Source organism: Nycticebus coucang, chromosome 7 (genome assembly GCF_027406575.1).
Source record: "Nycticebus coucang isolate mNycCou1 chromosome 7, mNycCou1.pri, whole genome shotgun sequence".
In the NCBI taxonomy this organism is placed as follows: Eukaryota; Metazoa; Chordata; class Mammalia; order Primates; family Lorisidae; genus Nycticebus; species Nycticebus coucang.
The window spans coordinates 129,861,700-129,888,735 of record NC_069786.1 but is presented as its reverse complement, the minus strand read 5'-3'; the positions used below and the strand labels follow the sequence as shown (position 1 = coordinate 129,888,735).

Genomic DNA, 27,036 nt, shown 5'->3' with positions numbered 1-27,036 from the left:
TGGTACACGTTTGTGAGAGACATTTGGATGTTGGAAAACATGTTTCTACATTTCAAGACTACGGAGCATTTTCCGCTCACTCATGAAGGACCAAAAACGTCATAGAGAGATGGGATGGACACTCTGATGGCCATCAGCCTCCCAGAGTCTCTTGACTTGGACAGTCAGAAATAGCTAAAAAGAAGGGATTTGGGGAACTCACTACTATCTCATGGAGAAGTTCTTTGTAAAAATGGCTAACTGATCACCTACTAACTAATCCAATATTTGAAGGGAAATTTTGACTCATCCTACTCTGGGATTCCTCACAATGAGGTAAACCTCTGCCAGAGCAGGGAGGCTGAGGTCAACCTGGAAGAAGTTTTGTGAGCGCTGAGTGGTAAGTGGAAGCACCGCCCTCAAGCTGAGCCTCCCTGGGCCTCGGTGGGTGGCCGTGAATGTCTGTCCTGTGCCAGTCTCTGGGGAAGACATGAAGGCAGTTAAGACCCTCACCCTTGCTCCTGAGGCGTCCACAGCTCCTTGGGGGAGAAAGACACTGGGCTGACCCCTCGACAAGGCAGGGGCACAGTAGCAGAGGAGGAGATGTGTTTGGCAGACACAGGAGGGGAGCAAACATTTCAGATGATTTTTAGACCACTTTTCTGGGCCATTTACTCCTTCCCATTCAAGAGGAGCTCCTTTTACTATAGAAGTTTCTTGAAACACCTTTGCTCTAAGATGTATAAATCTGGAGTTCAGAGGACAATTTGAAAACTGTTTGCCATTCATTGGTGTCTATAATAAAAAGGCCAGGAAGGAGGGACCATGTCCATGAGGCTGACTGTTATATTTACAGTTCCCAGTTGGTGTTCACTGAAGAATGAATGAATGAGCTGTAGAGAATCTACAAGCTGCCATTATGACCCTTAAAGGACAGTCAGGACATATGACAATGACACTAATTGAATTCAAAAGAAGCTGCATCTTGCACCTCGGTCAATGAGGATAATGGCTCAAATATCCCACAGCTGGTGCCAGAGCTGGGTCAGCCAGCTTCCCCATGGTTGGGGAAGCAAAGGCCGGTAGCCAAACCTGGCGGCAGCAGCAGACTCACATGGACCTCACCCCCCAGCCCAGAGCACAGGTTGCTGGGCGCCGTGCTGACTAAGAGCCAAGCCCAGGATGTTGAGAGAGCCAGGGCACTCTCCCAGGTCAGGTGACATGCCTCTCCTGTCACTTACCAGTCTCATGAGCCAAGCAACCAGTGTTACCCCATCTGATCTTCTGTTTCCTCGAATTAAAACTGGTAATAATAATGATAATAACAATAACCTCCCTCCCAGAATTAAAGAAGGAATATGCAGTGATAAGGTCTCAGTAAATAATAGCAAAAGGGATGGGAGGCCCCAGGCAGGAGTTGTGGGACCCTCCGATCCTTCTGTGTCCTCAGGGCTCTGTCTTACCACTGCGTGGTGGGATCTCACACACATGCCACTGCCCTCATCCCCTGCCTCTGTTTTCCCCAGTTCTTCAAAGTGGTGGTGACAGAGGCCCAGTGAGCAGGCACAGCTCTTGAGAAGGGCCTGGATCTAGAGGCCCCGACCCTTGCTCCCGGGGTAGGACACACAGCAGTCAGGGTTCCTGGCCGCTCATCCTCCTCTCCAAGCCCCCCTTGGAGGGTCTTTCTGTGATGCTGGGATTCTGAGTCATTCATGTCCCCCAAATCTCAGCACTTTCTCCCTCCCACGTGCCTGCAGAGGGAGAAAGCCAACCTGGGCTTTTGCCCGGAAACTCTCCCTTCATGTGGGTTCGCTCCTCTCCTCTTACTCGTTATTTTAAAATAGTCATTCACTGAGTCACGAGCCAGGCCCTGAGCTGTGTGCTTTACATAAACTATCTCTTTCAGTCCTCAAACGTCCCTGGAGAAGTACTGCCACCATCCCACTACTCCTGACCAGGAAACAAACTCCAGAGAATAAGCTGCTTACCAGAGGGAACTAGGACATTCCATTGACCAAGACACGTGGAAGGGCCTCTCCGAAAACACAGCTGCAGGACTAGTGAAACCTCCTGGGACACATAAGCAACCTCCCAGGGAGATATAAAGGTCATGTCTGCATGACCCAGGAGTGAAAATCCACAAGGAGAGAAGAAGGGCAGAGACTGACGACCTGGCCGGTTATACAAGGCGAACAGCTGGGTAAGGCGCACTTACAACAGGATGAAACCTCAGCGCTGCCATGAAAATCCACAACAGAGAGCGTTACAGCAACGCGGAGTCTGGAGAAAGAGAGCCCTTCTCAGAATAAAGGGGAACTTGACCAACTCGTGGAAGCAAGTGTGGCAAGTCAGTAGATGCGGGGGGCACCACAGAGACTCAATTTAATAATGATAAGTGCAGAAAAGGGCAAAATCAATCATAATTTTAAATGAAACCTACAGCTTTGTCTTTCTATCTTTTTAAGGTGGCAGCAGAATTATTTCGTTCAATAAATATTTATTGAGCATCCGCCATGTTCTAGGAACAGTTCTAGAATAGACAACACATAAGTCAAGTGATAAATATATAGAATTAGATAGTCACAAGCATCACAAAGAGAACAAAGGTGGGTAAGGGGTTAAGGAGCAGCCCATGAAGGATGGAGTGGCTGTTTGTATGGAGTTGTCAGCAAGCCCTCTCAGAAAGACTCTCTTCTGTTTGGTAAAACTCTGAGCGGCCTCTTGCTTATATGAAGGTTAGACCCAGAACTTGATCTTGAAGGGCGAAATTGAGATGAAAAGTTAAACAATTTTATACCAACCAAGTAATCAAGATGTCTCCCCAGTGCACAGAGATTGCTAACACGCTGATTGATTTTTTTGTGCCTTTTCTGGTTAGAATTGGAGAAAGAGATATTGAACTCCAGGATGTTTGACATACAGAAAAATCATAATGGTGTCTATGACAGTGTGGGCACGGGGCCCAGAGACAGGATGCAGGCTACAGCCAAGGAGGGGACACAGCAGGGGCTGTGTGTTTCAGACCATGGCTGTGGGTTTTTGGCATAGTGAAACTTGATATTCAACTGAAAAAAAAAATTTTTTTTTTTTTGAGACAGAGTCTTACTATGTTGCCCTCGGTAGAGTGCTATGGCATCACAGCTCACAGCAACCTCAAACTCTTGGGCTTAAGCGATTCTCTTGCCTCAGCCTCCCAAGTAGCTAGGACTTCAGGCGCCTGCCACAACACCTGGCTATTTTTTTTTGTTGTTGTAGTTGCTATTGTTATTTGGCAGACCTGGGCTGGGTTTGAACCTGCCAGCCGTGGTGTATGTGGCTGGCGCCCTAGCCGCTGAGCTATAGGCACCAAACCTCAACTGAAAATTTTTATTTTCTTCTTTGGAATTCCCCTGGAATAACTATGTGCGTGAGTATGTGTGTAAGTATGTTTTTAGCTGTAGGTAACAAAAAAACCCCAACTTGATGGCTTGAACAAAAAGGGATTAATTAACTCACAGAACAGGAAGTTAAGAAGTAGGGCAGATCCTGAGCTGGTTAATTCCGTTGGCCTAATTTGATGGCTTCTTCAAGGACCCAGGTTCATTTTATCTTTCTGCTCTACCATCTGCCTGTCAGCCTCACTCTCTAGCTTCCTCTCCTCATGGTTATAATATGGCAGCAGCACCCCAGCCATCACATCCTATGACAGCTTCCAAAGGTAGAGAAGGGACTGTTTCATCCTTGTATCTGTTTCTGAAACAAACAGACCTTTACTAGAAGCAAACAACACTTTTCTTGCCTCATTGGCTGCAATTGCTTCCTATTGCCTGGTCTCCTTATGTCAGTTCTGTGCTGGTCTGGGTACCAAAGAGAGGCAATGGGCCCAGGATCTGAGGCAAGGTGGGCCAGAAGGCCTGGAACACGGAGAAGTAGGGATAAGATGGCCAGGGAGGATGGGGAGAAAAATAAAGACAGTCATTGGGAGGTAGGAATGACAAATAACATGGATACTCTTTCCAGAGTTCTCTGAAATACTTGGGAAAGTGTTCCACATCCTGAGCCACACAGGAGCGGAGTGGCCTGGTCACAAGGGTGCGTGTATCCCCTAATTCTAGATGATTGGGGGGGAGGGGAGGAGCCTTGGTTTTCTTAGGGGATTCCAAGGAAGAAATCAGAAGCACTAGAATAAATCTTAATTGAAAGCCCAGCGGAAGAAAAGTCTTTCAAGTTAAAGAAAGATCTGAATTTGTACAGTAAACAAGCTGAACACATTCCAGGCACTGTCAATGAGAGGAAAATGACAAGGCCGGAAAAAAATCCCTACCAGCTTCGGAAACAGCGGTTCCCTCTGTTGGAACTAGTATAAGTTGGGCCTTTGGATTTTGTTCTTGGGACTACTTGTGACGCTAAATTTCCAAAGGTCATAGCAACACCTGTGCAGGATTTTGAGGGAATACTTGGTCCCAAGAATTTTATATCTATCAAATTCCTTTTTGAATATGTAAGCAACGGGAAGATGTTTTAGGATATTCAGAGACTTGGAAAACAGCTCAGTCTGGGTTCAGCAGAAACAAATCAAAACACAGGCTTTAATGTGGCTGTCATGGCATAAAGAGACCCTCCCAACCACAGTGAACCCCCAACCCCATGGAGGCCACTGTCCTTGGCGTGGCTGTGGAGTCCTGGCAGGGTGGCCCTGGTTGTGCTGGGCTTCTGTTACCTGAGCCTTGTCTGCCCTGTCACTGTGCAACTCCAGGAAGCGTGAGTTACAGCCACATCCTTCACCCGGCTCAGACGGAATCTTTGCTTCACTTGGTGACCACTCAGAACAATAACAGCTGCCACTCGCTTCCTGCCCTTAATAACAATGGCTCAACCGTTACCCTCTCAGACACTTGTGACGGAACGGGTTTTAGAAAGTTGTTTTGTTTTCCCCTCTGCAAAAGCCACACTGCCCAGAGCAGCGTGACAGCCACCGACAGTACCAGGGACTTGAGTCTCTCGTCTTTGGAACTCGTCAGAATGGCTTGAGCTACTGGATTTTTCTTCTCAATTGGGAAAGAATAACGAAAGAGTCTACCAGGCAGATATATTCTAATTCCTTCTTTAATTTGCATTAAAACCTGGGGTGAGACCTGGGGGCGCTACTGCTTCACTGACACGGTCAGTGCCCTGGATACAATCTCAACATCAAAAGAAGACAGGAAGTTCTCAGAGAACGCTGATGTGGCCAGCCCGATGGGCAGTTTTTATTTCCTGCTTTTTTCCTCTTAGAGGGAAGATGTCAGCCAGGGAGCAAGGGCTGCAGGGTGACAGGATGCAGCCGAGGGGCCCTCGGACTTCAACCGCAGCCTTGGGTTTGAGGCAGCCATTTACATGGCACTTCTGATCACCCCAGAGTTGGTGCATCAGGATGGCCTGTCCAGCTCTCCTTTGCTTTCCCAGGGAGGAGAGTCCACTCACAGGCAGCAGCAGCCCGACAGCTCATTCTGAAGTCAGCGGCTCAGGACAGGGGCCTCTTCCTCTAGAGGAGGGTCACTTCCCTTTCCAAGGCAGGAAGGGAGTCCAGGCTTCAAAACACTCCTTCTCTCTGTGTGGGAAACTCAGGCCTGAGGGGACTGGCTGTCCTGCCTTGCTCTGGCCTCATGTGGTGCTCAGCACCCCCCATGCACACACCCAGAACAGGTGATGCAGGTTCCAGTCCAGAAAGTCCTGAGGGTTGCCGAGTGACTGCAGCTGTTAAACAACTGCTTAAGGACTCCACAGGTTGCTCAGACACCTGGGATACCTGAAGGTGGGAAGTCCACAGCCCAAAGAGCAGAGCTCAGGGGGACTGAGGCCACAGGAGTTTGCCGCCCCTTCCTGCCCCCAGGCTCAGCCTAGAATCTTCTAAAGCACCTCCAGTCCCTTCTCTGTCCCCCCTCCTACCCTGCTGCCTCTGCAGCAGGAGGTATGTGTCTGATTCCACTTTTCAGCAGAGTTTTTTGGTGGTCCTTGCCCAAGGCCACATGGTTAGCCAAACTGGACTCGAACCCAGCTCCCAGCTGGGAACAAGAGTCTGTGTTCCTTCCAGGGACCTCAATGACTTATCCCAAGGACTAAATGTAATTTGTGATCAAATGTTATCTACAAGCGTGTAAAGGACAAGAGGCCAAGCTCTTGTGAGAGGCCACACTGCCTGCCTCCGCTGTCCCTCTAGGCAAAGTCCTAGGCTGGTCCTGTCCCTATGGTCCCAGGGCCCAGACAAGTTCCAGAACAGGCTCAGAGCTCAAGGAGAGAAGGCTCAGCTGGAGAGTTCTGGTGGTCTGGCCAGGAGCAGGAGTCCCAGGGAAAAAGCTGAAGTAGGGTGGTGCCTGTGGATCAAAGGTGTAGGATGCCAGCCCCATATGCCAGAGGTGGAGGGTTCAAACCCAGCCCTGGCCAAAAACTGCAAAAATAAATAAATAAAATAAAGAAATACTGTTTAAAAAAAAGACAAAGCTAAAGTAACTAAAATAAGAATCAGTAAAGCCCTTTGGTGCTTTACTTGGCAATGATTCAAGCCAGATTCTTACTTTTGGGAGCCTCATCCTTGGGTGGCACCAAATAGACTCAGGTGTCAGGCATGAGTTATTTAGAAACTGTGGCTAAGCTCAGAAAAGAGTGTGAGGTTTTGTCTCTACAAGAAAAGAGGAACTTGACTTAAAATAAGCAGTGATCAATAACTGCTAAGGCTTCCTCGGAAGATCTCCGGCTTGGCGTAATTGGGTGTGAGCTCTTGTGGGCTTCTCAGAAGACTTCTGAGCTCATTTTAATTGGGGTGTGTGTGTGTGTAATTTGATAGGATGGTGTATGTGTTATCCTTAAAGCTGGAAACTTCCGCAGGCCACCTAGGCCCACAGCTCCCTGTACCTTAGTCACCTGGTGTTGGCTACGGAGGAGGTCACAGGCCCAGCGCCTGGGTTGGGAGCAGCTATGCCCAGCAGGACCACACCGCTCATGCAAACATGGCCTGCCCATTGCCCTGGCTGGGTGTAGCCCTTAGATGGCCACGCTATGCCCTCATGACTCTGCCACTGTCTCCAAAGGGTGCTCCCAGGCAGCCTGCTCACACAGAAACTGGGACTGGTGGCGCCTGAGTGGCACATGCAGAGAAAGCCTTTGGGGGCTAAGCCCGTCAGATTCCCTGTTGAGCCTGGGAACTGAGAAGAGAGCCTGCTGGGAGGGAAGAGCAGACTCAGAGGGGTGCTGAGTCACGGTAGACCCTGAGTGCAGGGCCTCGAGCGCCCTTCCCCTACGTGCTCCGTGCATCTGCATAGTCAGCCCAGACAAGTCTGTTCCTTATACCCCCAAACCCAAGGAGGCCCTGGGTTTTGAAGCTGCTGCAGGACAGGCAGCAATTTCCAGGGTCACAGGATGGACCCGGCACAGCAGGAGTGTGACGATGAGGGCAGACTCGAGGCTCGGTCTGTGTGTGTGTAGGTTGCGGGTGCAAACCCTGATGAGAAGCCACAAAGGCACGTCTTTCCCAGTCATACTTAAAGTTTTCTTCACTTTGAAGGAATAGAAGAAACCACAGTGGAAAAAAGATCAAAAGCGTCAACCAACTTTTAACTTAAGAGAGGTTAGACTCCTCTCAGCAAACTGCCTATCAGGGACGCCAGCCCAGCCAAGAGCATTCACACAGGCCTAGACCTGGAAACTACGTAGGGTGCGCAGAGGCTGCCAACTGCCCACCTCCGGCTGGCCTCCCTCGGCCCACCACGGCCCTGACAGGTGAGGAGCCCAAAGAGGCAAACACGCTGTTGGTGAACATCTGCCTGGTGACTGAAAGGAGGGTCTTCCCCCAGGCAAGCCAACACCTGCCCTCTGTGACTTCCACCAAGAACCAGGCCAGACATGCAGGCATCCCAGATTAGCTAAAAACCTTCCAGTGGCTGCCCTTTGGGTGCTAGCATGGAAGAAGCCAAAAGCGACATTCAACCTGACCTCTACAGCCTAGAACAATTCTGCCCTCGCCCAAATCTGCATCTCCTGTGGGAGCTCTGCAGCCGCAGACCCCGGGCAGGTAGCCCCATGGCCCCCTCAGTTGGACCAAGCACGCCCCGTAGGGGCTCCCTTTGGATGGTTGGCTTGTTGAAGTGATTCCTTGGAGCTCCTGAAAGGGTCTTCTCCAGAGGCATTCTGCTGTCCTCCTGGCCCATTTCTGGTGAGTTTTGCCCCAGGGACCCGCCTGTTGCCTTGCCCCTTGAGTCCAGTGCCTCCTGGTTCTGCACAGTGACTCATCCCCTTCAGGGTTTGGAGGAGGTGCCTGTGCCCTGCCCTCCCCACACCCACCTTCCCTCCACAGACCCATCATCATTTCTCTGTGACATGGTGCCCAAACCCTGTCATCCAGCTGTTCTGCTCAGACAGGGCACTCTACCTATTACTGTGTCTCCTGCCATGGTCCCTGAGGGCTGAGCGTGACATGAGCACACATACTCCATCCTCAGCGAAGGACATTGAAATGCCACCTGCTTTGATCCTCCCACCCTTTGTTCTTTTTTTAGACAGAGTCTTACTTTGTTGCCCTCGGTAGAGTGCCGTGGCATCATAGCTCACAGCAACCTCAAACTCCAGGGCTCAAGCCTCCCAAATAGCTGGGACTACAGGCACCTGCCACTGCACCCAGCTACTTTTTTTTTAGAGATGGAGTTTCTCTGTTGCTCAGGCTTGTCTCAAACTCCTGAGCTCAAGTGATCCACCTGTCTTGGCCTCCCAGAGATACCCCTTGTTCTCTTAATGTAGCTGGATAAAATAGCTTCCCTCCTTTCCACGTCACTGTCTTCTTCTCATCGTCATATACGGTGGTCAAACAAAGCTTTTGTTACACCAGAGATTTTCAAACAGTGTGCTGCGAAAAATTTTTCTTTTTTTCAGACAGAGTCTCACTTTGTTGCCCTCGGTAGAGTGTTGTGATGTCATAGCTCACAGCAACCTCAAACTCTTGGGCTTAAGTGATCCTCCTGCCTCAGCCTCCCAAGTAGCTGGGACTACAGGTGCTCACTATAATGCCCAGCTATTTTTAGAAATGGGGTCTCACTCTTGCTCAGGCTGGTCTTGAACTCCTGAGCTCAAGCAATCCACCTGCCTCTGCCTCCCAGAGTGCTAGGATTATAGGCATGAGCCATTGTGCTCCATCTTTGCAGCAAACATTTTTTTTTTTTTTTAATTTGGCCGGGGCTGGGTTTGAACCCACCACCTCCGGCATATGGGACCGGCGCCCTACCCGCTGAGCCACAGGCGCCGCCCGCAGCAAACATTTTTAAAGATCATTAATTAAATTATTTTGAAAGAAGTTCAAAGCATGGTTAAGTATATTCTTTTTTCACTCTTTTTTTTTGATCAACATCATTGAAGTGTACCATGGAAGTTTAACTATAGATTCAAGTGTGCGGGAGAGAAAAAAGGTTGAAGAACACTGTGCTATACGAACTATGATAGCGTGGTCTTCCAGGCTTGAGTTGGCACAGTTGGTTTTTCTTTAACTGCATTTAAATTTACCTGTAAGTTTTGTGCATTTAGATTTATGTGGTGAAATCAGATGCCAGGAACATCGGCCTTGGACAGAACAGACCTCAGCAAACTGAAAAGCGCTGTTCCGTCCTAATCTTCTAATCTGGCAGAAAACAGGGTCTGTTCTCCCACAAGTTCACCTCCCTTCTCTCCTTCCAGGGCCACTTCCTCTCGCCCGTTCAAGGGCACTGAAGACAATAATCCATCAAGCCACAGCCACCTACACCTGCTTGTCCTTCAGCTCCCGCAGTTTTCCTCACCCTGGCTTCCTCCTCACACTCACAGACACCAATAACCTCTGGTGTTTCCGTTTCATGATGTCACAGAGCATGGTCACTTTGGAAGGTCACAGTTCACCCACCAGACCACCCCCCCACCCGGACTTGAGAGAGAGAGCCAAGCTCGGCCAGGCCTCATGTCTGGGCCACTGGGACATGTGTTTTCATCTGCCTCCTTCCCACTCCTTTCCTGCCAGTAGAGGCTGAAGTCAGGTTCAGATGTCAAGGTTTATACAACACTTACCTGAACGGTGAATTTATCATCTTCGTTGGGCAGAATTCTGTAGGTGTAAACACAGTTTCGATATCTGAAATAGATCAAAGACTTCATTAGAACCCAGGCAGGAACCGGGCAGGAAAATCCAGTTTCCTCGTTAACAAGACCACCTGACATGGCCCAAGGAATCTCGGCACAAAGTCTTTAAAGCTTGGAGCAGACCGTTCTCTGGGATGGAGATGAGCCCTGCCACCCAGCAGCCCTAGACTGAAGCACCACAATTCACCCACCCCTCAGCACTCAAGCAGCCCCAGGAAAATGCAGTTGGGGTTGCTTGGGTGGGGACACTTCAGCCACAGGGTGTGAGCTAAGGAAGTCCACTGTCTGGAAGGGCTTCCTCTGCCCTGGGGCTGCCTTGTTGGCCAGGAGAATGAGCAAGGAAGAGGGGGTCACAGAAGAACCCAGAACCAGTGGGGCTGAGCAAGGTGGCAGCTGCTGAAAGGGTCTCAGGCAAGGCTTGCTAAGTGGCTTTCTCTCCTTGGATACTTTGACCCATGGGGTTATTCTCCCAGGAGGGTGAGTGAGCTTAGGGCTGTGCTAGGAATCCCAGATTCCCTTGTCTTTCTGGAAGTTCCACCTTCTTTTGGTTCAAAATCCTGAGTGAGAAGGAGGAAGTACTTTTGACTTTCCTAAAACCTTTTAGAGGAAGGGGAGTTATCAAGTCTGAGACCCCTGGAACAATGGATCACCTGTGGGTAGTCCCAGCCTGCCAAGAGCTGTCAAGAGTCTGGAGAAGGTTATTTGGATCTTATGCTCTTAAAGTTGCTGGTCGATTCTCTGGCCCAACAGCATCTTGTTGCATTTCTTCCACTGGGGGCTCTCATGAGCCTTGAAAGCCTGAGCCCCCCCAGACAGGAGCCCTGCTCTGCCCCCAGCCAGCGCTTCATCTTAGCTCTACTGAGCCCTCCCAGGTCCCAGGCTCTTCACGGAGCCCTTACACATGCTATTGTTTAACTAGATTTTTAAAAGTGTACACTAATCAAAAAAAATTAAAAACACGCAGAAAGATATAAAATGAAAAGTGAAACTCTCTTTCCCCCTCCCGTGAGCCCCACTTCTTAGATTTCCTACTCTTGTTTGTAAATCATTTCAGAAATTTTAAACATACACCAAAGCCTATGTACACATATCTTTTAAAATACAAATAATATCAGGGGCGGCGCCTGTGGCTCAAAGAAGTAAGGCGTAGGCCCCATATGCTGGAGGTGGAGGGCTCAAACACAGCCCGGGCCAAAAACTGCAAAAAAAAAAAAGAAAAAACCCCAAATAATATCACACTAAATACCTTGTTCTGAAATCTCTCTCTTTTTTTTTTTCACCAAAAAAAAATAATAATAAATAAATAAATAAATAAAAGAAGAAGAAAAAAAAGAAAATCTTAGAGGTCTTTCTCCGTCTAGTGGGAGATGATTTACTAGCATTTTCATCATGTGTTGTACAAGTGTTGACCCCTGTTAGTGACCACAGATCTAGAAGGAGGTTGTGAGACTCAAAGACCTGGCCATTTCTGTCTTGATAGAGATGACAAACTCCCTTTCAATGAGCTTGTGGCCTTTTTTTTCCCTACTCACCGGATATAAAAGCATCTATTTCCCCACACCCTGTCAACTGGCTGTTATCAGACTTTTTAATCTTTGCAAATCTAAGAGGTGAAAATGATAGCTTGCTTTAATTTGCCTTTCTTTATGAGAAAGGTTCTTCAACATGTTCTCATGTTTAGTTATTTGTATTTCTTTTTCTATGAATTTGATTTTCTTTTTATGTCTTTGGCTTGATTTTTTTTTTGGTATCTTTTTTTGCTTATTTATGTATAAGACTCTGATATAGGATACAATATATTTTCGAGTTATCATCAACTGTTTTCTTTCCTTTTACTGGGTAGAAGTTTTGCAATTTTATGAAGCCAATTTTACCATATTTTGTTTTATGGCTTTTGAATCGATGGGTGCATAAAGAAAATTTTGGATGATGTTTTGGGTAATTTCACTACCACACATCTCTTTTTTTCCCATAGGAACGTTCTTGTTCTCTACCACTTTAGTTCCCATCTTTCCCCTCCCGGTGACGGCCCCAACCCACCTTAACCCCTTTCCCCATCCCCCAGCTGCTCCCCTGGCCTGGGCAGAGCTCTGCAAGGTAAGAGCAACAAGGGGCTGAGGACAGCTCTGGTCTTATCTCTCAGTGCTCTGTTCTTGTGACATTTCCTCCTGTAGGCATGCAAATGAGGCAAGGGTGAGAACAGCCCCTCATTTGGCTGAGGGCAGCTAATTTATGGAAGAGTTGAGCTTGTAGACAGAAAGAAAGAACATAGAGTCACAAAGAGAGAGACAGCGCCAGCCGCACAAAAAAGAAAAGCCCCTTTGGTTTAATCAGGTGTGGCAACAAGGCTTTATGGCTTTGTCAAAGGTGTTCTAGAAACGTTGAAACAAAGAAACAGTTCCACATCACTAAAACAGATCAAAATTCAAAATCTAGTGAAATAGGAAGAGATGATGCTTCCCCCTTAGACAGTAACATCTTAGCAGATGTCAGTGACTCTGCATTGCTAGTGCACAGGGCTGCACACGCTGTCCCTGGGGCTGGATCAGCTTTGATCTTCAAGGAAAACAGGCAGCCCCACTACCACCACCACCCTTGCTGCCTGCAACCCATGGGGCAAGCCTTAGTTCCAACCTGCGACCCGTGTGGGGCGGGGGTCTCTGCAGGGAGGTGGAGGAGGGCACCCACTAGGCCTCCCCCACACTCCAGCAGCTGTCCTCACTCTAGTCCTACATGTAGACACACTATGCACAGGCATGCGTACATGTGCACATACAACACACATGGGTGTACACATAACACACACGTGCCCACATGCGTACACACAGAAATTTTAAACATACCCAAAAGCCTATGTACACATATCTTTTAAAATACAAATAACATCAGGGGCGGCGCCTGTGGCTCAAAGAAGTAAGGCGTATATGTACACAGGCAGACTCTTACACGCAAAAGGCTTAAAACGAAGCTAGAACATAACCTGGGCACCACGCTCACTGCTCTTTAGGGTCAATGCCCCCCACTCCCAGCCCTTTCCGAGCTCTTTGGGTTGGTTTGGTGACACGTTGCAGTCTCTCAGCCGAGACTCCTTTTGGTGACTGGTTGCATTTCAGAGTTAGGGACCAGGAATATGCCCGTTGGAGGTGCAGGCTGGGACAGCCCCAGGCCCAGTATCTCCTTCTGCCATGAAATGATAATGTCCCATTCTCAAGCGAAGAGAGCTTACATTTCCCTTGGGACTCCGAGGGGTGCTAGGTGATAAGAGGTGCCCACCCGATGGGCACCAGACAATAAGAGCAGGAAGCTGCCTGCCAGCAGCTGGGCATTCCCAGATTACGTCAACCTGGTGTAGCACAAGAAGTTTTACTTCCGTAGAGAGACCAGCAGATGCAAGGAGGAGGAAACCATCACAGTGCTTTCTTCATCATTTCAGATAAATATTACTGTTTCTGCATGACCGATCCCAGCCAGATCAACACTGACAACCAGGGCCAGAAACATCCCTTACTGTGGTGAGCTCTGCAGGGAGACAGAGACAGCAGGCTCTGTAAGGCAAGACCCTCGTTAGCGTTGCTGTTTCGCCCTGCTTTCCGGCTCCTGCAATTGGTTTCAAATCCCTTTGGGACTCTCAGTATAAATCATTTCCAATTTCTGATGTTGTGTGGATGTGTTTTCTCCTTTTCTTGGTTAAGTGAAGTAGGAACAGACTTCTGGACAAGATGGGGTGGCAGAAGAGAGCTGGAAACTCTGTGTTCAAAAAAGCCATGTGGACCAAGATAGAAATGAGAGAAGATGTAAAGCAGCCCTGGGAACCTAAGGCGTTCACCCTCCAAACCTCAAAGACTCCAGCCCAGAGAATGCTGAAACTGATGAATGAAAAAGGTCATTAGTTGCTAACTTAGGGAGAGCCGGGAGAGGTGGTCCAGTGGCCGGAAGGGGTGAGGCAGGGTGAAGCTGGCAGAGTGCTGTTGGGCTCCTGCTGTGCACTCTGCTCCCCTTCAGCCAACAGCTCTGGAGTCCGGCGGGTCACTCCTTGTCCATCAGCTACATAAAGCAGACGCCCGGCTACGGGACCCCTGGTGTGGAGCCCCCACTCTGCACGGCACACCACACCCTCACTGCTTGTCCCACATAGGCTGGGTCTTGGACTGGGATCTCCATGTCCCCCGTAACCCACCAGCCCTTTTCTGCTTGGGAAATGGATTGGGGCAGAAACCCACTCCCATCTTTGAATGAACCTGATCTGATTTTTCTTGACTGTTCTTTGTCAGAAAAGAAAAATCACCAGATCTATGAAAACACATCATCTCTCAAACAGTAGGCACCATTTTTCTAAAGACTCCAAGGAGCTAAGGACTTACTTTATCTTAATTACAATCCATGACTTAAAAAAACAAAAAACTGAAACATTCTGGAGCAGTCTGATCTGTGAACTTGGATAAGATCTAAGAGAACCCGCCTCCCTGAAACTGGAAGAATCTATTGTGAAAACTGAGCAAGCTGAGACAAACAAAACTGATCAGAAGTGAACAACAGAAGGCTTACGGGCAGAATCAAACACACAACATGGGCAGGAAACAGCAGCTATGGACTGGAGAAAGTTAACGAGGAAGAAGAAAAGCTAGAGAAAGTGGTACAGAGGAAAAATATAAAGGGATTTTAAAATGAGAAGGAACAAGAGAAATACACAGTGCAGATCTCAGTGCTCAGACACATGTAGTCGCGGTGTTCTGAAAGGACAGAGGTAATTTTTCAAAATATAAATACCAAAAGCAGAACGGGTCAACAAACCTAGGAGCCTGAGACTTGAAAAGCAGTAAAATAAATGCACAGACTTCTAGCAAATAAGGGGAAGAGACAAATGCAAGAGAGTGGACACTCTCCTTTGGGCCTCCTCCAGCCCCAGCCAGCTCCACTCTCTCCCTTTCCCCTGCCCTGTGTTCAGAAAGCTGACCTCCATGGGCTGCTTCACCCAGGTTTGGCCAGTGGAAGGCACTGACGGGGGAGAAGAGGGGGAGATTTGAGTAAATGTTCCCCGATCCCACCTGCCTGCTGCAGACCACGGCTGGAGTCAGCTGGTCCTCTCCTAGCTGTAGACCTGCCCGGCCCTGTGACACGGCTCTGCACCCTGCATTTCCATGCGGAGGTGCGAAGGGCTCCCCTGGTTGCCAGCCCCAGTGCACTTGCTGCCCTGTCTCTGTCATCCCCTTTCAATATGGCATCTATTTCCCACTGGATCCTGGCCAGAGTCAGAAATGAAGGAAGGAAGACAGCCACAATAAAAGAGAAACCTTACAGAGCACTATGCTTGATCATAGCCAGAAAATTCGAAAATCTCAACACACAGATTGTTCTCTGCAAATTTTATATCAGAACTCACCAAAAGGGACATGGGAGGAGAGAGAAAACAGGACTAAATCAATATGAAAGAAGAAATTGAAGTATGTACAAAAGAATAATCTCTATAAATGGCTCTGAGGAAAAGCGGCTTTCCCAAAATTTTTTGAATATTGCCCAAATCAGATAATGCTGATGCTACTAAGAGGCTCCAGGATGTTTTATAAAACTTACATGACTCTTAAACCGTAACATGACCAAAATCATATCAATAAATCTCACCTATGAATACGTATGTAAAAATCTTAAATAAAATTCAAATGCAATAGAAAATATTGTACTTAAGAAGAGTTCATTTAATCATACAAAATGCTTCAGTAAACCAAGTATAAGTATATGAAATTCAGCTATTTATCAGTAAATGAAGTAAAGGACACAATATAATCATCACAATAAAAGGACATTGGATAGAGTTCAGTACTCAGTCTTACTATGCAGCACATGTGTGAAGAAAATCACAAAATTCAAAATAATAGAGACAGCTGGGCGCGGTGGCTCACGCCTATAATGCTGGCCTGCTGGAGGTCGAGGAGGGTGGATTGCTTTGTTCAGGAGTTCAACACCAACCTGAGCAAGAGCGAGATCTTATCTCTATTAAAAATAGATAAAAACCAGCTGGATGTTGTGGCGGGCGTCTGTAGTCCCAGCTACTTGGGAGGCTGAGGCAGGAGGATCGCTAGAGCCCAAGAGTTCGAGGTACCCATGAGCTATGATGATGCCATGGCACCCTACCCAGGGTGACAGAGTGAGACTCTGTCTCAAAAAAAAAATTTTTTTTAAAGAGGCAGATATATTTACTAGTGAGAAGACTGAATACTACTAAAATGTTGATTTTCACACATTATGTTATGGATTTTATGCAATTGCAATCCAAGTTCCAATAGTAATTGGTTCCATCTTGACAGAATTATTATCTAATGCACCTGGAAGAGCACGTGAAAATCTTAAAGTAAAATATTTTATAACTATGTTATACCAACCACCTGATGTTTTGGGCATGATGTTGGTGTGGGCAAAGAAGGCGTACGGTGCACAGGGCACACGAGCAAGAGACACGTTGGGTAGTCCAAATAGAGGGCGAAAAATACAGGGAGAAGGGTAAGTAAGAGGTTCGGGGAAAGACGATTACTTGAGAAAAATACACATAAATCTTTATCTTACATCATTCATTAAATTAATAACAGAGAATGAAGGGTTCAATGTAAAAAAGCAAGCAACAAAAACAGAACCCCCATTACGGTGCCATTTCTTTTTGCTAAGTTCTGTGCTAAGCATGTGATACACATTTTCCATCCAATCTACCCCAAAGCACCACCACGTGGGTTTTTCTTACCCCTGGTTTTCAGATGAGGAATTCAGGGCCCAGTGGAATTAGACTGAATCTTTTTTTTTTTTTTTTGGTAGAGATAGAGTCTCACTTTATCACCCTGGTAGAGTGCCGTGGCGTCACACAGCTCACAGCAACCTCCAACTCCTGGGCTTAAGTGATTCTCTTGCCTCAGCCTCCCAAGTAGCTGGGACTATAGGCGCCCACCACAATGCCTGGCTATTTTTTTTGTTATTGCAGTTTGGCCCAGTTTGGCTGGGGCCAGGTTTGAACCCGCCACCCTCGCCATATGGGGCGGGCGCCCTACCAGCTGAGCCACAGGCGCCGCCCGGCCCAGTGGAATTAGATAAACTGCTAGAGGTTGAAGGCAAGGTTGACCCTTAAAACTAAGTCTGTTGGCTCCAAAGGCCCTGTCTTAACTTTCCTGTCTCACACAGGAAGAAATAGAAGTGAATTTTTGTGTGCAGAGGTATTTTTTAAATTTTTTTATTATTAAATCATACCTGTGTACATTAATGCAATCATGGGGCACCATACACTGGTTTTATAGACCATTTGACATATTTTCATCACACTGGTTAGCATAGCCTTCCTGGCATTTTCTTAGTGATTGTGTTAAGACTTTTATATTCTACATTTACTAAGTTTCACATGTACCTTTGTAAGATGCACCGTAGGAGGTATTCTTGACATTGAAAAGCAAAGGAAGAAACCACAAAAGAAAAAGATTGATAGATTTTATTTTACTCAAATTTATAATCTCTGTATGTAAAAAAAAAAAAAAAAAACCATAAAGTTTAAGGAAAACTGTGATGCAAATATTTGGAACAAGTATGACATGAACAACTCACACCAGTTGATAACAGGAAAAGCTACAGCCTCGACAGAAAAATGGCAAAGAGAATTGAACAGACCATTCGTAAAAAAGCAATTTGGTAGGTCAATAATCCTGCCGAATGAGCTCAGCACAACTGCAATCTAGTGCACATTAACCTCCTTTCACTCTGTAACTTGATTTTTTTAAAATGAAAACATTCAGAACCAGGAGATCAGAAAGAGGTGGCACCCTCTTGCACTGCTTGCTGGAGGATTGGAACTAAATTTCTGGAAAACAATCTGTCATTCTGTACCGAGGCTTTAAAATGTTACTATCCTTTGATCTAATAATTCCACTCCTGGGAATCTGTTTACAACATTTCTGTGCAAAGACCTTCATCACCGTCACTGAACAAAACACCACTGATCACTGATGTCTGACAATAGACGCATCATTTCATGAAGTAGCTCACATCAAGGAATAGAACTTTCTGCAACCATTAGATATATTCAAGAAAAATTCTAACAAAATGGGAAAGTGCCAGCGCTGCCAGAAACCAAGACTAAAGTTATGCATATATACAGTGGAGATTATACACACGGGAGAGAGAGTGGGACGGAGCACCAATGAATGAGCAATATTTATGCTGGTCTCTTAGAGACCGCAGGACTGTTTGTCTGCTTTATGTTTTGTTCTTTTGCTTTATACTTAATACTATTTTTTAAAAGTTTACTTGAAGAAAGCTGCAGTGTTTTTCAGGTCTATTTATCTTTCCATCGCCTCTGACAATTGCATGGCCCAACCAGCCCCTCTGCTCTGAAGAGCAGGTTCCTGCTGGCAAGTGAAGGGCCTGGACCAGCCCTCCCTGACATTGTTTCCAATAAGTAATTGAATTCAAACTGCTTGGAACCTGCACTCTTAATATGATACTTTTCTAATTAATGGGGACGAAGGGAGCAGCAAATGAAATGAAGAGAGACCAAGAACCTGATCCTCACTGTTGCTGCAGGTGTCAACCCGGCAGCTTCCTCAGTCCCCTTAGCATCTCCCTCCCTAAATTGGAACTAGAATTTGCTTGTCTTCAGATGGCCAGCATTTCCTCTTTTTTTTTAGGCAGTCTTACTCTGTATTTTATATGAGGCAATCTCACTCACTATATTTTTTGCAGTTTTTGGCCGGGGCTGGATTTGAACCCACCACCTCCAGCATATGGGGCCGGTGCCCTACTCCTTTGAGCCACAGGCACCTCCCTATATATTTTTAATATATGCATCATCATAGCTCACAGCAACCTCAAACTCGTAGCCTCAAGCTATCCTCCTGCTTCAGCCTCCTCAGCAGCTTTGACTACAGGTATGACTGAATTTTTTCTACTTTTAGTACAGCAAGTCTTGCTCCTTGCTCGGGCTGGTCTCAAACCCCTAAGCTCAAGGGCTCCTCCTGCCTGCGTTTCTTCTCTGTTCTCTCTGGTTTCATCTGACATCCTCCTCGCCTCTGTGTCCTCACCCCTCTCAGGCGTCAACCCTGACCCCAGCCACTGCCGCACTGCCGGCCACCGTGCGTCATTGAGTCCTCTTCCTGCCCCGAGGTCTGTGAGCGCTTCCTCTGAGGAGGTCCCGCATGACAGCCCAGTGTCTCCCAGAGGCCTCCAGGAAGTTCCAGAAGTGACCCTCTGCCACTGTTCTCTCTCCTTCTGTTGTGGAATTTTCTTCACAGATGGGCCCTCTACTCATCTGCTTCTGAGATGCCACTACTTACTTTTTTGTACACACAAAACTAATGCCCAACATTATTTTTATGGCTGCAAAGCATGTGAAGGCTGCTTACCCTGTGCCTGGCCTTGCCCTACACACGAGGTTCACCCCTTCCATTTTATCCTCTCAATAACCCGATAACAACAGCAAGACCAACAACCCAAGTTTTGAAATGTCCAAAGGATCTGAATAGACAGCTTCTCCAAAGAAGAAGAAATGGCCAACGTCATTAGTCATTAGGAAAATGAAAATTAAAGCCACAAGAAGATGTCACTTCACACCCATGGGGATAGATATCATAAAAAAGGCAGATGATAACAAGGGGAGAAGCTGGAACCCTCATTCTTAGCTGGAGGGAATGTGAACTGTGCAGCCACCAAGGAAGACAGTTCAGCAGTTGCTCCAAGTGTTAAACATAAAAACTGCCATGTGATCCAGCAATTCCACTCCCAGCTACATATCCAACATATGGAAGACATATGTTCGCACAAAAATTTGCACATGAATGTTCAGAGCAGCATTATTCATCCTATCCCAAAGTGGAAACAACCCGAATGTCCATCCACTGATGAATGGATAAACAAAATGTAATGTGCCCACCCGGCCGAGTATTAGCCAGCAAGAGGAATGATTGTGCTACCACTTGGATGGACCTGGACGGATTAAGCTAAGTGAAAGGCACTAGACACCGAGGGCCATATGGTGTTCGCTCCCATTTAGGAAGTATCTGGAAAAGGTAAATCCACAGAGACAGAAAATAGATTAGTTTTTGCCATGGGCTCTGGGGGAGGAGAAACAGGAGTGGCTGCTAACGGGCACAGAGTTTCTTTTTAAGGTATTGAGAATGTTCTGGAATTAGATACAGGTGTTGGTTGTACAACATTGTGGATGTACTAAAACCACTGAATGGCATACTCTACAAGGGTGATTTTACAGTATGTGAATTATACCTTAATTTTTAAAAATAACCCAAAGACTGGACATGATCATGTCATCCTCATGTCCCCAAGGAGGATGTTAGGTTGGCACAGGAAGGTTAGCATCTTGCAAATGCTGGACAGAGCTGGCTGGCCACAGAGCCTTGCTCCCAAGGCCTGCAGGGCACAGCATGAACTGGGGAGGAAGGGCAGAGCTCCTCTCACCCCGTGTGCACAGCTCACCACCATGCAGGGCTTGTGCCCCAGATGATGGGCTGATGTCCGTGCTCAGGTGAATTTGATTGGTCAGATAGGTAAACATGCAAAACACCAAAGTTAGTGGTTACCCTGGACCTGGAGAATTGTTCTGGGGGTGGGCATGGCACAGAAAACCTAGAGAGACTCAACTTTAACATGGTTGTTCTGGGTCACTTTACAGAGAAGATGCAGTTAACGAGTTTAGTACATTGACCCTCGTGGACACATAGCCCCTTTTTGGTCTTGCCCGGAGAAGACCATTGGCTTGTTTTCCTGTGTAAACCAGGTATCAGGAGCCCTGCTTATTGTCTGGGCCAGCACTTTTTCCTACTTATTGTCAATACCAGACATGAAAAACAATGGCTTGTTACGTTTGCACAAACATAATTAAAGAATGGTGTAAATTTTACTGAGGCTTTGAAAGGAGACTGAAAGGAGGGAGATTCAGTCACTGGGTCACGCCACACTTGTACACCTCTGCTGGACATTTTCACCTCCCAGGTCCCTTCTCTGTGGTTCCATCGCCAGGGGTCCCCTCTCCAGCCAGCCCTCTGCCCCCTGCCCCTCGCCCCCCGCACAGCTCACCTTACTGGCTGCTATTAATTTCTCCCTCCCCCAAACAGCAGTGAGTCTAGTCCTGGCCCTGCTATTTGTTAGTTGTGTAAACGTGGCATATTTCATAACCTCTCTGTGCCTCAGCTTCCACATCTGTAAAGTGGGCATAGCAGTGTGTCCTCCAAGAGTTACCATGGACATTAAATGAGCGAATGCACATAGAGAGCCCGGAACAGCACCTGGCTCACATTAGGTCCTTTCTAGGTCCTCTGCATAGAGGGTCCTGACAGGCTGCTGTAGTGGAGCAGGTGCAGGCTGCTCCCCCTCGAGTGCCCACCACACTATGTCTTCCATACAAGTAGAAAGCCTTCTCTGAGGAAAATTTTGGGGAATAAATATCCTTCTTGTACTTTTTCATCTCTCTTGCCGTGCCGACAAGGCCACCGAGTCCAGAGCCATCTGGCACACTGTCCCTGGGAAGGAGCCTGCCCAGAGCTTGTCCTTGAGCCTGGGAAGCCTGTGGCAGCTGTGTGCTGAGGGAAACCAGAACCACTTCCCTGCCAAGCCAGCTGGACCTGGCCTTGGTTTCTGGGCCAATGGCAGCGGCATGCCTTCCCCTTCCCCACAAGGGAGTGTTGGTGGGAACGTCACCTGACCAGGCAGCTCACCATGGACTGCAGCCAACTGGATCAGGGCCACTCTTGGGCCCTGCTGCTCTTACAGAGAGGGAGGGTGGCACCCCTGACCACACGGGACATTGCTCTAGTCCTGCCCATACAGCAGGACCCTGTCCCCAGAGGTATACTGATTCTCCGCCGTATAAAGCACCCGACAGGTGAGCCAGCCCCTGTGTGGCAGGAGAAGGCGGCACAGGCTTGATGCCTCTTAACTTCTCCAATTTCCAATGGGCTGGACATCCCCATCACGGGGCCCCACAGCCTCCCCGCGGCATGGCCAACTCTGCTGAGGGAGTAGAGTGGGGACCAGGTGAGCACGACAAGGGCTACCTACAGAGCTGGACTTAGATCTCTGTTGGACACCTGCTGGGGCCTCCGCACTGCAGTGCTTTGTGCATGGAGATGGGCACCGGGCTCCCTTAGGGCAAGGCTCTCTGAACTGCTAAAGCAAGATCAAAGCTTTCCTGCCCAAGGGTAGGTGACAGGGTTGACCTCTCTCGAGGAAATGAAGGGTTTGCTGGGTGTGGGGCTCGCGTGTGCTCCTAAGTCATGTGGGTGGCACTGTGCTGCAGTCCTATCCTTTGATGTTTCCCCCTCCCCCCATTCCATTTAAATAGTCAAATCCTATCCTCTTTGCCTTCCCCACAAGGCTGCTGCTCAGTTCCTAAAGCTGCAAACACACCTAGCTAAACTGTCAGATGGAGGCCCTGGCTGTCCCCAGCTGTCCCCTCCTATCCCGTGGCCCACCAGGGCCCAGGCAGGAGGAGGTCTGGGCCCCTGAGGACCGGAAGCGGGGATGTGAGGTCGTTTTCCACATGGGTATTTCTAGGCTGGGGGGCATAAGCCTCAGTAGTTTCCTTCTGCAGTCCCGCGTGCTCATTTTTTTGTGGGGGCGGTCTCATCACCAAGGGTCACGGATAGACTCAGCTGATTTCCAGGGAGACCTCTGAGGTGCAAAGCCTGTTACCTCACCAGCCCCTGGGGCTCCGGGCCCCACTTTTTCTGCCAGCAACCCCGACACCAGGCTATGGGCTGGAGTGTGGGAGGTCAGGCTTACACTGACCCCAGGGAACAGAGAAACCTAAGGATGGTGGAATGTGTTTTTCATTAAGTTAGATCTCTTTGGTTTAAATGACTTGGCTTTTTATTCATTTATTTTTTAGGAAGAGTCTGTCCTTCCTGCCTTTTTGGTGTTAGGGGATGCTTTATTTCATAAAATGAGGTGTTAGGAGATGACAGTTATCATTCATTTGGTCAGTTTTTAGCCTTTAAATCTCCTTAATTGGCAAAATCAAGGGCAGCCATGTAAGGTGTCCGGTTTTGTAGAAAGTCTGCTGGTCTGTGGTATCCCGCAGCCTAGAACAGAGCCTGACCCTGCAGGGAGGGCTGCTTCCCTCCCCACCACCCCAGCAGAAAAGAAAGGGGCCATGGTGTGTGTGGCCAGGGGCCTTAGGACAGAAGGTTGGTGAGAAGCCCTGGCTTGGACTAAGATGGGAGGTGCTGGTGGACGTCTGTGGGCATCACGGGAACCTCCCCAAGAAGAAGACACTGCCCACCCATAGTGGCTCTAAGAGTAACCCAGATCAGACTTGGGGTCAGTAGAAGAGGTGGAAGAAGGAATACAGGACCTGGTCTGGATCCCAGTTTTGCCCTCAGAGAGCCTGGTGGTGGCTGTGGGCCAAGCCCCCTGCAAAGCCAAGACTATTGGACTAGAGGTTCTCTGGGCCCTCTCCAGCTCAAACTCTTGCTCACTGGGATCCTAAGCTGCTCACAGTTTGGAGTCTGAGTCCCCATCTGTAACCTGAGCATGACCACAGGGCCATGGCCCACAGTGAAAGTGGATGATGGAGCCCTGGACATTCTCAGCACACAGCCGAGGAGTCGGCCCTCAGCCCACATCCCGCTGGGCAGGAGAGAAATCCACATGGGCCAAGTGGAGTCAGACGGTGCTGTGAGATGCTCTGGAGACTCCTCCTGCCCCCCCCCCCCATGTGGCTGCAGCTCTGCCCATGGGGAAGTCCAGGTGACCTTCCCTCTCCTGAGGCCAGAACATGGGGACACAGAGAGCCTGCCTCCATCAGCCCAGGACAGTTGCCTGCTGTGGGCCCCAGCTGGTTTCTAAGGCCCCCACTGACCCTCAGACACCCGGCTTCCCAGGCTTCCACCCCGAGTCTACACACACGCCTGGCTTGGCTGGGGCTGGCGGGGGTGGCTGGCACTGTATGGTCTCAGTTGCAGCATCTGGGGGCAGAAGGTCTTGACTTTGACTGCCGTCTCTCACTTCACCTGCCCAAGCCTCAGTTGCCTCATCTACAAACCTAGGGGTGTTAGATGTTAGCAAGACCTGCTCCCCATGCTGTGTGTGATGAAATGGGCTGACAAATGCTCGGCACGGGCATGGGGGCTGCTGCGTGAGTCAGGGCTCAACAGGTCTGTGCTTAGCCACCCACTTCCCTCCCGCCTGGAGAAGGGTAGGGGCCTGGGCTGTTCAGAGGGACCTTTCTGCCAGGCCAGGGACTCTATCTGAGAGGCTCAGGTGGACACACCCTTCCCCAGCTGCACCCTGATGCTGCCAAGGCCCAACTGGGGACACAATTAGCTGCACGGGAATGGCCTCCTTCAGACGCTGGACAAGAAGGGGGTTTTAGAAAGGAACCTTCAGCAAGTGGCTGGTTCCTCTCTAGTTAAGACAACTAGCACATTCAGCAATGTCCCAGTGGGGGATTTGATAATGACAGAGACTGGGCGGGGATACAGCTGAGTGCCTAGGAGGGAGGGGAGAGGCTGCTCAGGCGCAGGCTGTGAGGGTGACTTCCTCTGCTCTTGGGGCCCAGAACACTACTTCTGAGTGAATTGAAAGTCTTTTCTTGATTAAACCCACCCCATATTCTTGGCTCCCCAAAAATACAGCTTCCTCCAGGGGCCCAGAGGCTGGGTGCGGGAAGGGCTCCCTCTTGCCACTCTCTCCTCTTAGGGCAGAGATCTCACCAAGGGGGTCGCAACCCCTTTGTAACAATGAAAACACATCGTGCATATCAGATATTTACATTACGATTCATAACAGTAGCAAAATTACAGTTATGAAGTGGCAATGAAAATAATTTTATGTTTGGGGGTCACCACAACATGAGGAACTGTATTAAAGGGTCACGGCATTAGAAGGCATTAGGAAGGTTGAGAACCACTGTCTTAGGGTATCTGGGCCAGCATCTTCCACCAACACCCGAGCGAGGCGAGTGGTCTCTAACACACCCACCACCACAGAGCTCTGAGGTTCCTTCTGACTCAAACAACCCCCTTCTCCCCTGGTCCCTGGGACCCAGGGAAGCCCCGGCACCACAGCTCATGGCAGCTGAGGTATGGGACCAGGCTCCAGCGTGGCCCTAGGAGCTCTGGCACTATGGAACCTACTGTGAGATGGGCCCCCTGAAGTCCAAGGGCAAGGTCCAGGTGGGCCTCAGCTGGGGACAGGGGGAAGAGTGCACAGGCCAGGATGCCTCATTCTGTGATGTAAGAACAATCCCCCATGCTTTGCCCCTTCCAAGCCCCTGGCTGGGCCTCTCTTCAAAGTCGCCCCCCACCCTATCTCAGTGCTCCAGGACTGAGAGCGTTGTACTCACAGCACACAGAGCGCGTAGGCCCGGGAGATGGACTCGCTGGCGCGCACGAGGAAGCTCCCATCTTTGCCCGTCCTGGACAGCAGCTCCTCTGCCTTGGAGCGGGTGATATTGCCGTGGTTCCAGCAGGGGACCATGGCGGGCGTTGGCCTTGTCCGGCTGGGCTGGCGGCCACCCCAGCACTGACAAGCCGCTGAGGGGAGCTGAGGCCCCTGCACTGCAACCTGCTGTCTGTCTCCTCTTGGTGGCCTCGGCTGCTGCCACCAGCTTTAACTGACTGACTTCCTGTTTCGGGCGCTCAGCAGGGAAAGGAAACTGAGCTGCAGAGAACTTCCTCATTACAGAAACCAAGTGAGAGAGAGAGAGAGGGCCCTGGCCACCCACCTCGCTACCTGCCCATGTCCCTGCAGGGCTCACTGCCCTTCTCCCTCTGGAGCTCTGTCCTTCCCTGTAGCAGTCTCAGCTGCCAGAAGCATCAAGCATCAGCTAAAGCTCTGCCTGGTGTGATTATCAGCTTCCTGGGTGTTAGGAGATCCATGGGTAGCTTCTGCAGAAGTGTGGCCCAGCAGGCGTGGATGGGCCAAAGCAGCGATGGCCATTTGGGGTGGCCATGTCCTGGACAGACCCCTGCAGCCTTCTGCTCTCCCCCCACCCCCAACACACCCAAGGGGTGCAGCTTGGCAGGATAGAGCACAATTGAGGGGGGACAGTTGAACCCTGCCCCTCCCCTTGCAGGCCCGCAGCTGTCCAGACCCTGTTGAGCTGGGTACTGGGAGATCGGCTGTGGCTCTGTGATCTGTTACAGTCATTCCCCGGGGGCTAGCGGGTGGGGAGGAACTTGGGGGCCACCCATTCTCCATAGGCAGTGCCACCCTCATCCTGGCAGCCCGGCTATAAGGAGCTTGGCAGCTCAGGACATGGGCCAAATCCAGGATGGACATGGGCTGGTTTTCCTCTCTGGGCCTCTTTGGGATGCTCAGGCAACAAGCTAGGAGAGGAGATCCCACAACCTCACAGGGGAGGCTGGCCACGTGGATGACACTTTTCTGCAATCTGCAACCCTGCAGAGTCTGGGTTGCCAGTCCGACTGTGCCTCACTACATCTGCCCACCACTCAAAGGGGAGCTGCCTCCATGGGGCCGCCAAGGACCAGCAGATTTCTGGGGCTCCAAAGTGGGTACCTACACCTTGGAACCCAGAGCTGGGCACCTTCAAGGGTCAGGCCTACCAAAGGTGGATGGGCAGGTGCTGACCTATTGCACAAGTAGAGGCACCCAACCCCACATCCAGGCCACGACCCTACCCTGGGCTTGACAACTGGCCCCACCAGGCAGCTTTGCACATTCCAGCTGCAGGCACTGAGCCATTTCTTCTCTCCCTCAGCCTTAGTTTCCTCTCCCCTAACTCAAGGGACGAAGCTCCCACAGGAGATCATGTGTGCAGGGACTACATGTGAGCTGTGTGGGGCTGTTCCAGAAAAGGAGCCCCCCAAGCTCCCTCCTGTAGCAGGCAAATCTGTAAAGTGAGCAAATCACTCTGGTTCAGGGGCCCTCTGGCCAATGGAGATGGTAGCTGGTCTCCACACTCTAGCCTCCCAGGCCAGTTTGGTCTAGAGCACTCCATCTGCT

The 27,036-nt window shown here is 49.3% G+C and overlaps 1 protein-coding gene across 2 annotated transcripts in view; it reads right to left on the bottom strand.

Moving 5' to 3' along the window:
* INPP5D (inositol polyphosphate-5-phosphatase D) overlaps positions 1-25,997 on the bottom strand; it is a 129,952-nt gene extending 103,955 nt beyond the window's left edge. The window contains exons 1-2 of one of the 2 annotated variants that reach the window (XM_053597130.1): positions 25,412-25,997; positions 10,018-10,081 (exon numbers count right to left, since the gene is read on the bottom strand). In XM_053597130.1, the coding sequence (XP_053453105.1) occupies positions 10,018-10,081; positions 25,412-25,545 (198 nt within the window). In that variant the 5' untranslated portion in view covers positions 25,546-25,997. The remainder of the gene's footprint in view (positions 1-10,017; positions 10,082-25,411) is intronic. The other variant, XM_053597131.1, reaches the window with a different exon arrangement.
* Between the last annotated feature and the right edge of the window lie 1,039 nt (positions 25,998-27,036).